This window comes from Rhamphochromis longiceps, linkage group LG11 (assembly GCF_057381845.1).
Source record: "Rhamphochromis longiceps isolate RC_006_pf linkage group LG11, R_longiceps_female_GT1.1, whole genome shotgun sequence".
In the NCBI taxonomy this organism is placed as follows: domain Eukaryota; kingdom Metazoa; phylum Chordata; class Actinopteri; order Cichliformes; family Cichlidae; genus Rhamphochromis; species Rhamphochromis longiceps.
In genome coordinates, this window is record NC_140567.1 from 12,510,197 (window position 1) to 12,523,463 (window position 13,267).

At 39.1% G+C, this 13,267-nt stretch overlaps 1 protein-coding gene across 2 annotated transcripts in view; it reads right to left on the reverse strand.

The window, feature by feature from the left end:
- dnah5 (dynein, axonemal, heavy chain 5) overlaps window positions 1-13,267 on the reverse strand; it is a 131,979-nt gene that overhangs the window by 48,828 nt on the left and 69,884 nt on the right. For both annotated transcript variants that reach the window (XM_085422332.1, XM_085422331.1), the window contains 6 exons: window positions 11,913-12,034; window positions 7,199-7,348; window positions 5,823-6,068; window positions 5,448-5,667; window positions 4,237-4,442; window positions 3,800-4,003 (listed from right to left, as the gene is read on the reverse strand). In XM_085422332.1, coding sequence (XP_085278458.1) covers window positions 3,800-4,003; window positions 4,237-4,442; window positions 5,448-5,667; window positions 5,823-6,068; window positions 7,199-7,348; window positions 11,913-12,034 — 1,148 coding nt within the window. The remainder of the gene's footprint in view (window positions 1-3,799; window positions 4,004-4,236; window positions 4,443-5,447; window positions 5,668-5,822; window positions 6,069-7,198; window positions 7,349-11,912; window positions 12,035-13,267) is intronic.

The window sequence follows — 13,267 nt, forward strand, 5'->3', positions numbered from 1 at the left end:
CCTCAAGTCACACAACCAACGAAAAAGGAAACTTTCTCGACCGACAACCTACCACCTTTTCGTAGGATGTGTGTTCCACCTATATCCAGAAGTGGAAAGCAACCTATTCCCATGACTGAGAACCTTCACAGACAACCTATTCCCACCCAACTAGTTATAATTCCACGACCTAGTCCTGTCCCTCTGCCACCTATTTGTAAAAAAGCTGAATCTACACCCCGACCACCTGTAAGACCTCCAATGAAACGAGGTGTAACACCCATCCTTCCACCCATTTCCACCAAAAAGCTGTAGTGCTGTACCGTTAGAGTAGTTTTTTAACTACCTAACCCCCAACCGGTCTTGACAGAAGCCGCACCATCTGAGCCTGGTTCTGTCGAAGGTTTCTTCTTTTTAAGACAAAGGAGTTTTTCCTTCCCACCGTCGCCCAGTGCTTGCTCAGATGGGATCATTTGATTGTTGGGGTTTTCTTAAACATAAATTGGCCTATTGAAAAAATGTAGTGTTTCTTACTACATTTTATTTTCAATAGACCAATTTATGTTCAAAAAAAAAAAAAATTACAGCAGAAAAGAAAGCATGGGAGACATCTGATGCATTTCATTGCTTTTTAAAAAATAATTTATAATTTATCTGGAACAAATAAAAGAAAGTAAAAATAATCTTTTGTGGATTCTTTTTCTTCAATAAGTAGTAGAATAGGCAGTTCTTTATACATAAAGCGTAGTGCTTTGTTAAAAAATAAAGTGGCACAGCGGCACTGTGTTAAAGGCCTGTGTTTTTACCATCAGCGTGACAGCGTTGTGTTGTTTTTAAGTACTGTATAATACTTAAATATGATCAGTTAGACAAAACCAGCTGATGACAAATGTTTTGTCTTGCTTTGTTTTATATTTGGGACAGTTCTTAACCCAGTTTACAGCATGATTTAGCAGATATACATTTGCCCTTCTAAACAGAGAATGTTTCAATTTCACAGGTTTCACCTCAATTCTTTTATCTGCTGAACTAGAACACTTCAAAATGTGTGACAGTACCAGTAGATAACCACATTTCTGCAAGTTTGTTTTTTGCTTGTTCAGCAACTTCAGCAAGTGGTTATTGATGTATCATACTTTCTTCAGTCGTGATGGATTCTGTTTTCAGACAGGGTAAAACATCAGGATGGTGGCTAATACGGAAAGAAAAATGGATGGTGACAGAAAAACAGAGATAGCTTATACTAGACAGAATGGCCTGCATCCCTTGCTGTGTTCTTTTAATTCTTCAGCAAGGCATTTGATGATGACTATGGGTTCTGGACTTCATGTAAATAATTTTCATCCAAATACTAAAAACAATCCTTATGCAACTTTGTCCAATTCATAACTGGGTACTAAAAGGGCTTCAATTCATGAACAGATGATGCAAGACTTCTGTTTAACATCTTTAATAAAAGCTACGAGTGGAAACTTTCATTTAACATCAAGTCTTGGCAGCATACAGAAGTAAAATATGTAAAAAAAATTGAAATTGCCCAACATTTACAGATTTAATGTGCTATATGTGCATGCCGTTGAATGCATATGTATAGGTTTGTGCATGAGTTTTCTAAGGCTGTGTTGTCATTCTCAGTTTAAGAAGCAGCACAAATACAATGGGCCTGCTGAGCCTGACAGCCATAAGCATCCATCATAATGAAACTACCTTTAATGAAACAAGCTCAGGAACTGCCCCTAGACACACACACACCTACAAGTTAAGCACACTAATAACTCATATATATAATCTGTGAAATCTCACATAGAGTGCATTTTGGATGTAACAAGAGCACATCACAAGAAAGCAACAACAAATAAATAAATAAATAAATGACACCCCGCTAAACAATAAATATATCACCAGTGTTGGGACTAACGCGTTATTAAGTAACGCATTACAGTAACTACGTTATTATTGTGGTAACGAGCACGGTAACTAGTTATTATGCCAAAACCAGGAACGCGTTACTCGTTACTGGGATTTAGATAGGCTCGTTATTCGTTACTTCGTGTGGTGGCTATCGCGGAGCTTCCACAGATTCAATAACATTAGCAAGTGGTGGAAGCCAGCAGGTGGATGAGAGAAAGGGAGGCAAGAGGAGAGACCCGAAGCGGCCGCCGGTCCCAGTGTCAGGTGAACTGAACTTCAGGTAAGAAGTTATAACCTGCAGTCCATCTGGGTCAGATATGAACCAAGTTTAGGTGGAGTTTATTTTCGTTATTCTGACTTTTTTGTACTGCGTGCTAGCTAGCATGACGGAGTTTCTATACAGCTGGGTGGGTGCTATGTTACTGATGTTGAACTTTATTTTGTTCATAAGGTTAATTATTAGAGTTGCCAACCGTCCCGTAAAAAACAGAATCGTCTGGTATTCAGAGAAAATATTACGCGTTTCTTATTGAGGTGAAAAGGAACAGTTTGTCCCGGACTTCAGCTACAATGAAAAAGACACAAAGCTGGAGTTATTCTGTGTTTACGCTGCACAGCTGCCTCTTCTTCTCTCATCCTCTCACCCTCCCTCTCCTGTTTCTACTTCAATCATGAAACTGATCAATGATCAGCTGATCGGCTTTTCTCTCTTGTTTATTTATCGCCCACTTTGCGGCAGAAAGAGGAAAGCAACGGATGTCGCGGTAAACAACAGCAGCACTTTTAAGCTTGATCAGCTGTTGTTAGAATTTATTTAATATTAATTTCTAGTATCAGCTGATGTTTGCTGGAGCCACAGCTGTAAAGCTGCTGGTCATGATGTCGGTTTGGATATGTGGTGAGTGGGAAACATGAAGATGAAACCAGGAGATGTCCTTACTGAATCATCAGAGCTGTGATGGAGAAACAGGTTTACCTTTTAGTTAACATGAATGAGTTGAAGGGAAGTTATGAACTGTTTCTGAGAGACAAATAACACCAGGATCCTTTTCTAAGCAGCTGACAGCTGGTAACTGTGCAGGGGCGGGTCTAGCAAAGTGTTGCCAGGGGTCCATGTAGGGAATTAAAAGGGAAAGGGGGGCACAAGGAAATACTTTCTTATTCTCATTTAAAATGTCTCACTTTTAAAAAAATAATTATCTGAGTCTTACAACAAACAATTGATAGATTGATACATATATACCATCAGAACAGTGTACATCACTGTCACAACAGTGTTTATTTTCATTCAAAGGCTTTATGATTTTTCCTATAATGCCCGGGACCATTTTTTTGTCCCAGTCCAGCCCTGTATGCAGCTCATCTGCAGTCTGGTGTTACCTACATCTTCCTATTCAGAAGGCAGAATTTCCGAGTTCTGAGTACAATCGAAAGCACCACGACTGCAGTTTTTGTGTTGGATGTAAAAAGCAGGCTAGGATAGAATCAGGCGTGGGATTCCTCTCGTGGAAATGTGCACATTATTTTTTCCTTTCTATTGGTAGGTGGCACAGTGCACTTGTGGTAAGTAAGCAAGCTAGAAGAAGAATCTTGCTGGGTATCCAGTTACGGAAGCAACACATTAACAAGAGAATTCTGAGTAAAACCAAAGTTACTTTCCCTAGTAACTAGTTACTCTGAAAGTAACGAGTAACTTGAAGTAACTGAGTTACTTTTGATAGAAGTAACTAGTAATGTAACTAAGTTACTCATTTAAAGTAACTTACCCAACACTGTATATCACAGAACTTAACTTTGAGTGAGAAAAAAAGAGAAATAGTCTGGAAACAGATGAATTTTCAGTCACTGACACAGTGGGAGTTCTGGCAGACACGTTGCACTAAGAAATGTCTTATTTTTAGAGACTGACCTGAATGTATGTTAGATACTGGTCAACACTGGAGCACTTTGGGATGCTGTAGCCCTTGTAGAAGCTAAATGCAGGTCCAAACATTTCCTCACTGAACCACACCTTGGCAAAGGTGTTGAGGAGGCGCTTGTCATAGTCGTCGGTCACACGACCACCGTATTGAATCTCTCCAATCATGTATCGAACTGTGTTCCAGGACACACCCTAAGGAGATGATAAAACAGTGATAAAGGATGACAAAAAAATTGTTCATGAATGTGCAATATAATTTGTGAGCAGACTGAATACATACACAGTCAGAAAGCTCTAAAACTCCCAGCAGATGGCTGTTGTTGATAAGTATTTACAATATCCTTTCTTTAAATCTCAACCCTTTTAACATTTTTTTATGGTCAAGAGTCCTAATCACACAGAATAATAAGCATTACTCTACCTACCTTCTTAATATCCATGTCATCAAGATGGTTTTGAACAAACTGGACAGTGGCATTAAAATCAGCCTGGTTGAACTCATAGGGAATATTCCATCCCAGGGGGCCATATTTCCTTCTCTCCTGAACTGTGCTGTGAAGAAAGGCTACTGCATACAGCATCGGCCTCCACTGCGCCATGTTACTGACATCCAAAAGGTCCTGGTTTATACCTGGTCAGGGACATGCAGGTCAAAAAGATGTACTGCATGCCCAAAAGGAGGCTAAGTGTAACATCTACAGAAATGTATTGAAATAATCCATAACTGAATAAAGTCAGTTACTTCTAAAACCAAGCATTGCACAAACATGCACACACAGATTTCCTTTTTAGCGAACAGTTAGGATTTGTTGCGTAAATGTGGGAGAAAAGATAGTGAACTGAATATGTCAGTCAAAATAATACCTTCTTTCTGATATAATACCAAACTGCAATTACTAATCGAAATCAGAATTCCCTAGCAGATCATTACATGGAGAAACCTTTGGAATGCAAGCGCGCGGATCCACACAGGTATGCACACGGGTGTTCACTGCTCGTAGACCCAAATTACACCTTTCTTGGCTGCTACTTCGACGCACATCTGTCCTGCGTGCTGCACAACAACATTGAATATTTAGTATTTACTGCTGTTTACACTTAGCTAGATTAATGTGATGGTGTTATGTTTAGTATGTTGCTTTGTTTTTTTTTTCTGCTTGTTTTCTATAAAAAAATAAATAAAAAAAAATTCAAGCTGTAGATACGATCTCAATTCCCCTCCAGGAACCATGTCATCTGAGCCAGGAAAAGACAGCTGGTTTCTACATTTTAAAGATTCTTTTCTTTCTTCACCCTTGTTTTGGACCAAAACACAGACTAGATAACTCAGACTTGTTTAAAATTTTACTAACCTTGGGTAACATGGGTAAAAAACAAAATCCGGAATACAATAAATATAGCATCAAACAGGTGTTTCTCCCACATTTCCATCTTTTTATTCACTTACTTATTCCTATCATGGATATCACGAAGTAGAGGTGTTTTGTATATCTGCATCTCCAAATGTACACATCAATATTGGAATATATTTCATTCTCTTAGGTCCTCTTTCTTTATCACATAGATAAATTGGATCTATTAAACTGGCTAGTATTTCTGGACTTCTTTAATGTGAGCTTAAGTGAGCCAAACCTACCGCCATATGTCCTCTTAAGCCCTGCCTTGAGGCCCTGTGGTGGTTCATTGGTGAACTTGATGGACATCTGGAGAAGTGTGATGGGAAAGTGTCTGTGGACCTCAGTGGTCATCCAAAGGCGGAAGCTGTCGTTGACAAAGTCTGTCTCTGTCACAGTGTCCATGAGCTCATCCATGAAGTCCAAACCCAGGTGGCAATTCTGGAGTAAGGCCCAGCCACCCTGGGGACAAACACAGTAGTATGCCTATCATCCATGACGAAGACTATAAATGAGGAGTTCAAGAAAACCCTAAATAATTTCTATAAATTCCAAACCACATTTTTAGAGACAGAACATCTGTATTGCTAAAACAGCAGTAATATCTCACCACTCACATTAGCCATAGTTTGCTGCAGAAGCTTGCGTGCGTGGACCTCTTGTCCTTGACCCATGGATACATAACGGGTCTCGATTTTCAGCTTCTTCCCGAGTGCTATAATGGAGTCAGTTGGATCTGAGCCCATTGAAAGGAAGCAGATGAGAGGTGTTCGTGGGTCCGACTCCTCCCACATCTTCTCTAAATCAAGAATCACCCCTTCAGTGTATTTCTCCCCTACTGCGTCCATTATGTATTTACGGGCCTAAAGGAAAGAATATGATGCAAAGCAGATGTAATTTTTTAAATGCTTTGTAATGCAAAGAGTTGAGCAAAGTAGTCCAATAGTATATATTGGAATAAATTTACTTTCTAGAAAGCTGAGAACTGAGATAATTCTTCAAAGCATTTTCTTTACTGGCTAACTCTTTTTACCCTTAAGGCTAGGGCAACTGTGGACTGGACTGTGAGTTTAACTAAATAAATTGGACTCCAGGCTTGTCTTCAGTGGGCCAGAAAGTTATCCATCAGTAAAACTGAATATCTTTTAGCCACTGTAAATATTCAGGCACAGCAGGCTGGAGGGTGAAAGCTGTATAACAACAAGTTACACAAGCTGCTTCTTATCTCAAGAAGAGCTTTGACCAAGCAGCTTTCAGTGAAGATTAAGAGATTATACATTCTTGTTTTGTGGTCCGTGTCTCATTTATGTAGCTGTATTTTTAAGTCAGGAGGTATCGCTTCCCAAGCTTTAAGCCATTAACTCTCAGATTAGCAACTTTAAGCCTTTTCTCTTTCTTTAGTGGTAATTATTAATTTTAATTGCAGTCTACAGTATACTATTGAAAATGCACTATGATAGAAATGAGAAAAGTAGATTTACATTGCCTGTTCTACTTGTTGTGTTGTATATTATAAAGTAGGCAAAAGCATGACCAAAAAACAGACCAGACAACCAATGTTTGGCTTTCTAATTAAAGAAAATGGATTGGGTGACCCTTAGCCATCCTATGCTGCTATAGGCTGGTTAGACTCTTCTGATGCTTTTAAAGTTTACACTGCGATATTCATACTGTTAATATTTCCCTTCTCACTCCTGTAGTTTATGTTTTGTCCTTGGTCTCTCTATGTTCTCCTTTTCTCTCTCCTCTTTACCCCTCACCAGTCGCAGTAGATGGCCTCCCTTTCTGAACCTAAACCAGCTTCTGCCAAGGACCCGATCATTAATTCTGGAGCACCGTCACCAAAGGCTTGTTCACAGGGGAACTTATAACAGTTATTACAATATTAATGTTCCAAGGAACTTTTTGTTTTGAATTGGCATTATATAAAGAAAACTGAATTTAATCATTGTATCTGTCCTCTATAGCCATGCATAAACATGTCTCTCCTTACCTGTGCGATGGTCCTGTCAGGACACCAGCAGCGTATGAGGAGCAGCCGTCTAAAACAGTCAAGAGACTGGTCATAGGAGTTTGGGACTACTTCCTCCTCTGGGGCCTCCTTGTCAAACCAAGCCTTCCACTGTTTCTCGTTACGACTTATCTGTAAGAAGACTTATCTGTGACAAAAAGCTCTGACGTGGGAAACAAATATAAAACAGGGCAAAACTTTAACTGCATTACAGCACATCAAAATCTGCAGAAAAGATAAAAGAATACTGTGAACACTTCAAACATATTTAGACACAAAGTGATCTTCAAAGTGGCCAACAAAAGAAAGCTAATAAGTAACAACAAAAAAAGACAAAAGAAGGATGAAATGTACCCTGTTTGACTATGTGCACTCCCTCGCTCTCTCTCTGTGTCTCGTCTCCCTTAACTGTTTCTGTGTCCCCCTCGTTGTCTCCTCCCGTTATCTCCCTGGTCCGTCTCATCTCCCTGAATTTTCTTTCCTCCCAGCTCCCGTGTCAAGTTGTGTGACTTGGTCTCTGTCTTAGTGATTCCTGGTTTACTTTGATAGTCTTCTGTCTGGTGTGCATCATGTTCAGTTTTGTGTCCCCGTGTCTCGTTAGTTAGATCACGTTCGGCTGGGTCCCCTCCAGTAGTTTGTTCCCTCGTTTGCCCTGGTGTGTATTTATGTCTGCGTCTCCCTCTGTCCTGTGTCGTGATCTCCCTCATTTCCCCGCTGTATGCTCTGCCTGCCTGTGTAGTTCATGTGTATTCCCAGTTTAATAAGTTTTGTATTCCTGGCGTCCAGCAATAAAGCTGTTCTGAGTGTGAGTCTGCATTTCTGTCCTATCCTGCCTGCTTCACACAGCAATTCATGACAATATAGCTGAGGTCTCATGCATGGAAGAAGTCTTATTTATGGCACTTCATTTTATAACGAGCACAGACAGACACAACATGTAATGCGTGACCTAACTAGATGATTATGCAATAACAGGAGGCCATGAATTGACACTGCTGTAAACACCATGTGCTTCCAAGATGCGATCTGCATGTGTGATAGCACAAAATATGCCAACAGATTGTGCTAATATTGTTATGTTTATCACAACGAAGCACAAAGGAAACTAGACTAGCAGAAGTGGCATGGCAATGGCACGGCAATAACCTTTTAACTGTATAACAGTGGATACAGCTCATCAATATAGCTTTAAACTCTCACATACTTTAGGATCAAATTTAGAAAAAAAAAATTGAGGATATACCCAAGACAGTTTAGCAGTCAGTCATAAGGTAACACATACATAGTGGAGGGACCAATTATTTGATCCCCTGCTGAATTTGTAAGTTGCCAATTTGTAAGTTTCACTTCCAATGAAATGAAAAACAGTCTCTATTTTTAATGGTTGTTTCATTTCAATTTAGAAAGACAGAACATCAACCAAAAATCCAGAAGAAACACATTACATAAAAGTTACAAATTGATTCACCTATCATTGTGAGAAATAAGTACCGTAATTGTCGGGCTATAAGCCGCTACTTTTTGCACAAGCTTTGAACCCTGCGGCTTTTAGTCAGGTGCGGCTTTTCTATGGATTGTCCATGATTTTTGTCATATCGTAAGACGATTTGTTTTATTTGTTCCGCTATTGTACGGCACTACGTTGCCTGGCGGAAGGGCATGTGATCGGACACACATCGGGGTTCAAGAGTAGTATGTTGGTCACATGTCCATCCGCCAGGCAACATAGTGCCGTACAAGTAGCGCGAAAAACAAACTTCAAAGTAGCGCTACACGTTCAGCGGGAGGCGTGGATGACAAGCGGCCATAAACTTGCGAAAAGCAAGTTATGCTCAACTCCACCGGTGGATTCTGACAGCGTGGAAAAGTGTGAAAACATCCACGATCACCAACGGATTTCAAAGGGCTGGACTGCTGCATGATGGAGAGGAGGACACCGCCACGGCCCTTCTGAGGGTGTTCGACTCTGACACTGACAACGAGGATTTCTTTGGTTTTGAAAGTGACAACGAAGGAGAGAAGAAGAGTGGATGACGAAGCCATCATGAGCCTGTTTGTATCCGACACTGGGGAAGATGGTGGGAATGACTGACTTTTCTTCTTGTTAAAGCCGTGTCACTGCACCTGAGCCTAAAAGGTAGTCCGAATCTATTTTTCTGGTGTGCTGTAGGTTATTGTTATGTACTACATTTGTTACTCATTTATGAAGCACAGTACATGTTTCGTACTTGTAATTACCGCTACTTGTACATATACCTAAAAAGTTATGCAAATATGTACCCATAACTTGTTTTTCAAAATATTAATAAAAGTGATGTCTCCAAACAGCCATCTCTTTCCTGACAATTCCCTTTGTGCATATTCTCTTACATATGATAAGTCAACATTGAAACACCTGCGGCTTTTGGTCAGGTGCAGCTAATGTATGTACAAAACAGGATTTTCCCCTGATTTTAGCTTGTGCGGCCAATATACAGGTGCGCTTTGTAGTCCGGGAAATACGGTATTTGATCCCCAAGCAAAACATGACTTAGTTCTTAGATGCCCTTTTTGGCAGCCCAAATTACTGTCTACAGTTCAATCCACAAGATCATTTCTGAAGCAGTAGTAATTGTACTGTGCCCCGTTCTAATGCCAGACTGAAATTCACTTAACACATTAACAAGTAAAGACTGTTTTTGCTCCAAATTTATCGGAGATTCGATAATTTGAGACTGAGGGCAAGTGTTACTCTTCTAAAGGCTCACTTTTACATAACAGGTGAAATAGGCAGTTTTCCATTTTTTTTCTTGGAACAAAAACATAAAGGAAGCAAAAATTCAGTTTAATCCAATTCAATTTGATTTTAATTAAGGTTTATTTTTATTGCTAACTATAGGCTTTATAAAAAAGGAACGTTTTATTTATCTTAAAACAGAGGAAGTGGATAATTTTTTGAAATAAGATGGTTGCAATATGGTCTATAATTAGATGAGACACTTAGATCAAGCAAGGAATTTAAGAAGTAATTTAATGACAGAAACCTTAAAAGCCTGTGTTATGTATCCTGTTAATAGTGACAAATAAATTATAATTAAAATTGTAGTATCACCCTGGCTACAGCGATGAAAAGAAAGTGTGTACAAAGTCAAGACGTAGAAGAAGATAACTGAACATTTTCAAACATCATCACTAAATGCTTGACTAAACCTCAAAACTTCTGTTGAATAACTTAAACTTCTGAATAACATCGAAAGTCAGACCTGTCGTCACAATAATACTGCAAGAAAACTAGCCCATTCGCTTATACCATTGGTGTGTATCTTATGAAGAAATACACAAAGCCAACTTCAATGTCACTTTGCTAAAAGCAGAACAGTTAGAAAGTCCACCACCTCCTCCTTGTCTTTTTTTTTTTCACCACCTCTCTAATCCAGAGCGTTTCACTTTAATTTGCTACACAGCTACAACATCCAGGGGGACCTCAACCAGTCCAGCTTCAGTCCAGGGCTAATCCAATAACATCTAGCAAAAACGTTCCCCACCTGTGGGTGGATGTTGTTCTTGGAAAACTGCTTATTTAGGCCCAAATTATAAACTATCACCATTGCAAAAACTTCAGGCACCGACACATATGGTGGTCAAGTCAGAATCATAAATCACCTTAAACACGCATGTTTTTATCTTTAGTAACAACAGCAATGCCATGGATAACTGTGTGTAATCGAACAAAATTAGAAAAAATTAGGCAGGTTTCCTAATAAAGCTGTATTAACAACATCTTAACAACTAGTTTCTTTAAGAAATCAAGTCACTTCAAAGGGATAAAGCAAGCCCTGCTTCTAAATCTCAATAAAAATGTACCTTTAAAATATTGCTCATATTTAGGCATGTGTGTAATCTTGAAAAAGAGTATGCCCTTTAACAACTACTTACTGCAGTCAGAAAGCTACCTGCTGCTACTTAACATTAAACTGAGAGTTGCTTATGTTTGTCTATTAGCCCTGAAAGCATTAAAGTATTTTAGGGGTTTAGTGCTTTGTTTTATCAGTAATTACTGTTAATTACTCTTCAGCAGAGTGTGTTACAATTTTAAGACCTGCATCTGAAATGCTAATCCAACTATCCCTGTGATTCATGCTTAAAAAAACCAAATGTCTATTTCCAAGTGCACACACACACACACACACACACACACACACACACACACACACACACACACACACACACACACACACACACACACACACACACACACACACACACACACAGTTTGAGTATGCACACATGCTCAGCCAAAAGTATTTGACTGGAAGTTTCTCCAACTAAGCTCATTTCACAGAGCACTGAGTTTTGACTCCACGGGGACCACAGTGCTGTCATTCATCCACAAGGGTGTGTGTATTTAAGTGTGAGTGACAGTCCATCATGATGAGTGTGTGTCTATGTACAAGAGGGAAATGAAGTGAGCCATGATGAGACTGATATTGACATGCTTACTAGAGCAAAGAAGAGCTGTGAAAAGTATTTAATAAGCACCTTGAGACAACTGCTGTGTATGTGAGTGTGTGAGTGTGCAGGTGTGTATGTGATAGATTAGAACTGCTATCTGAAGACTTAAAAGATAAAAGTCCAAGTGGGTAGACTTTCTGTAGGCTAAAGGACACTATCATACAGCTGTCAAGGCATGTCTAAATTGATCAAGTGTATGTTGTACCTGATCCAGTATATCAGCGAACTGCCAAAGTTTGCTGAGCTCTACAAGATTTAGCCAGGTCATGTCAAGGATCCATTTAGCTGGTTTCTGGGGGCAAGCCTTCAGATCCAAGGATGCACCTCCTGAATAATATGAACATGAACAATTACAGATATAGACACCTGCAAGTATAACTGGAGGATCCAATGCAAAAAATTCAATTTTAAACTCCCAAAATACATAACAAATGTAAAAATGTAAACCCAATCTTCAAAAACACAGAAAAAGTCATCAGAATTGTAATTTGTTGTTTATCAGGCCGGAGCTGACAGATGGTGAAGCTGCGTGCGTGCACCAGACTGTGGCTGTTCTGGTTCTGCCAGTTGCCATTGCTGGGTTTTATCCCCACAGTGAGGAGCACTCCATATCATATTCAGTGAACTGCTACAGTGTCAATATGTTCAAATTCTGCATAGTTTCTGTCATGAGGTTTAAAACCTGTCTACTCCTTGAAATAAACAATAAATATGGTTAAAGAAAAGAATAACAAACAGCAGAAACAGATGGCAATTTTAACAAACCTTCAGGCTGTTTTGATGTGAATGATAGCTTTACAGAAACCCTTGTATTTTCATTTTTATTTCAAAATGGTGTTTTAAAATAAATCTTAAGAAAAAGTAGGGAAAAACAGTTTTTGTCCAGATGAATATGTTTCAGAAAATCTGTCTGTTCATTCTAACAAGCCGTAAGAAATATCATAATCATGTTTACAACCATGTGATCGATCAAACAGGAAGTAGAGTGTTGTTAGCTAAATGATCTATTCGTTAGCTGTAGAATCTTTGGTTCTGGACAATTTGTGAGTCAGCACAGCACTGGCAGCCTTCATGCACTATGTGTCTCAGTATTCAGTGATCCCGCCCTGTAACTTTACATGGTCTAACACTTTGTAGTTTAGCTGATGGTGGAATATCTAGGAGTGAAGAAATTTCCCAAACTCACTTGTTGCAACGGTGGGATGTTGTTAAATTCTTAGTACTAAGAATCTTTGTCAATACAAGCCATGTTTTTTCATAGCTCAGAGCAGATGTGTTGAAACTCATAATTTTGGGTCTTAGCATTTTTATCTTTTATTTGTTTTCCTGCGTTACTGAATAGATTTCATTTGGCGTATTTTAGTAGATCATAGAAATATTGTTGCATTGTTTGATGTTATTTCATGTAACGAAAATTCTATTCTTTATATTTGTAATATGCAGTTAAATACCTAATAAATAAAGAATACTTATGCACATCTAAATGCCAGTAATCAACATGAGTTATGACCCCACTGAAACGTTCCAAATATTCAAACTAACCCATGGTTGCATGTGCTC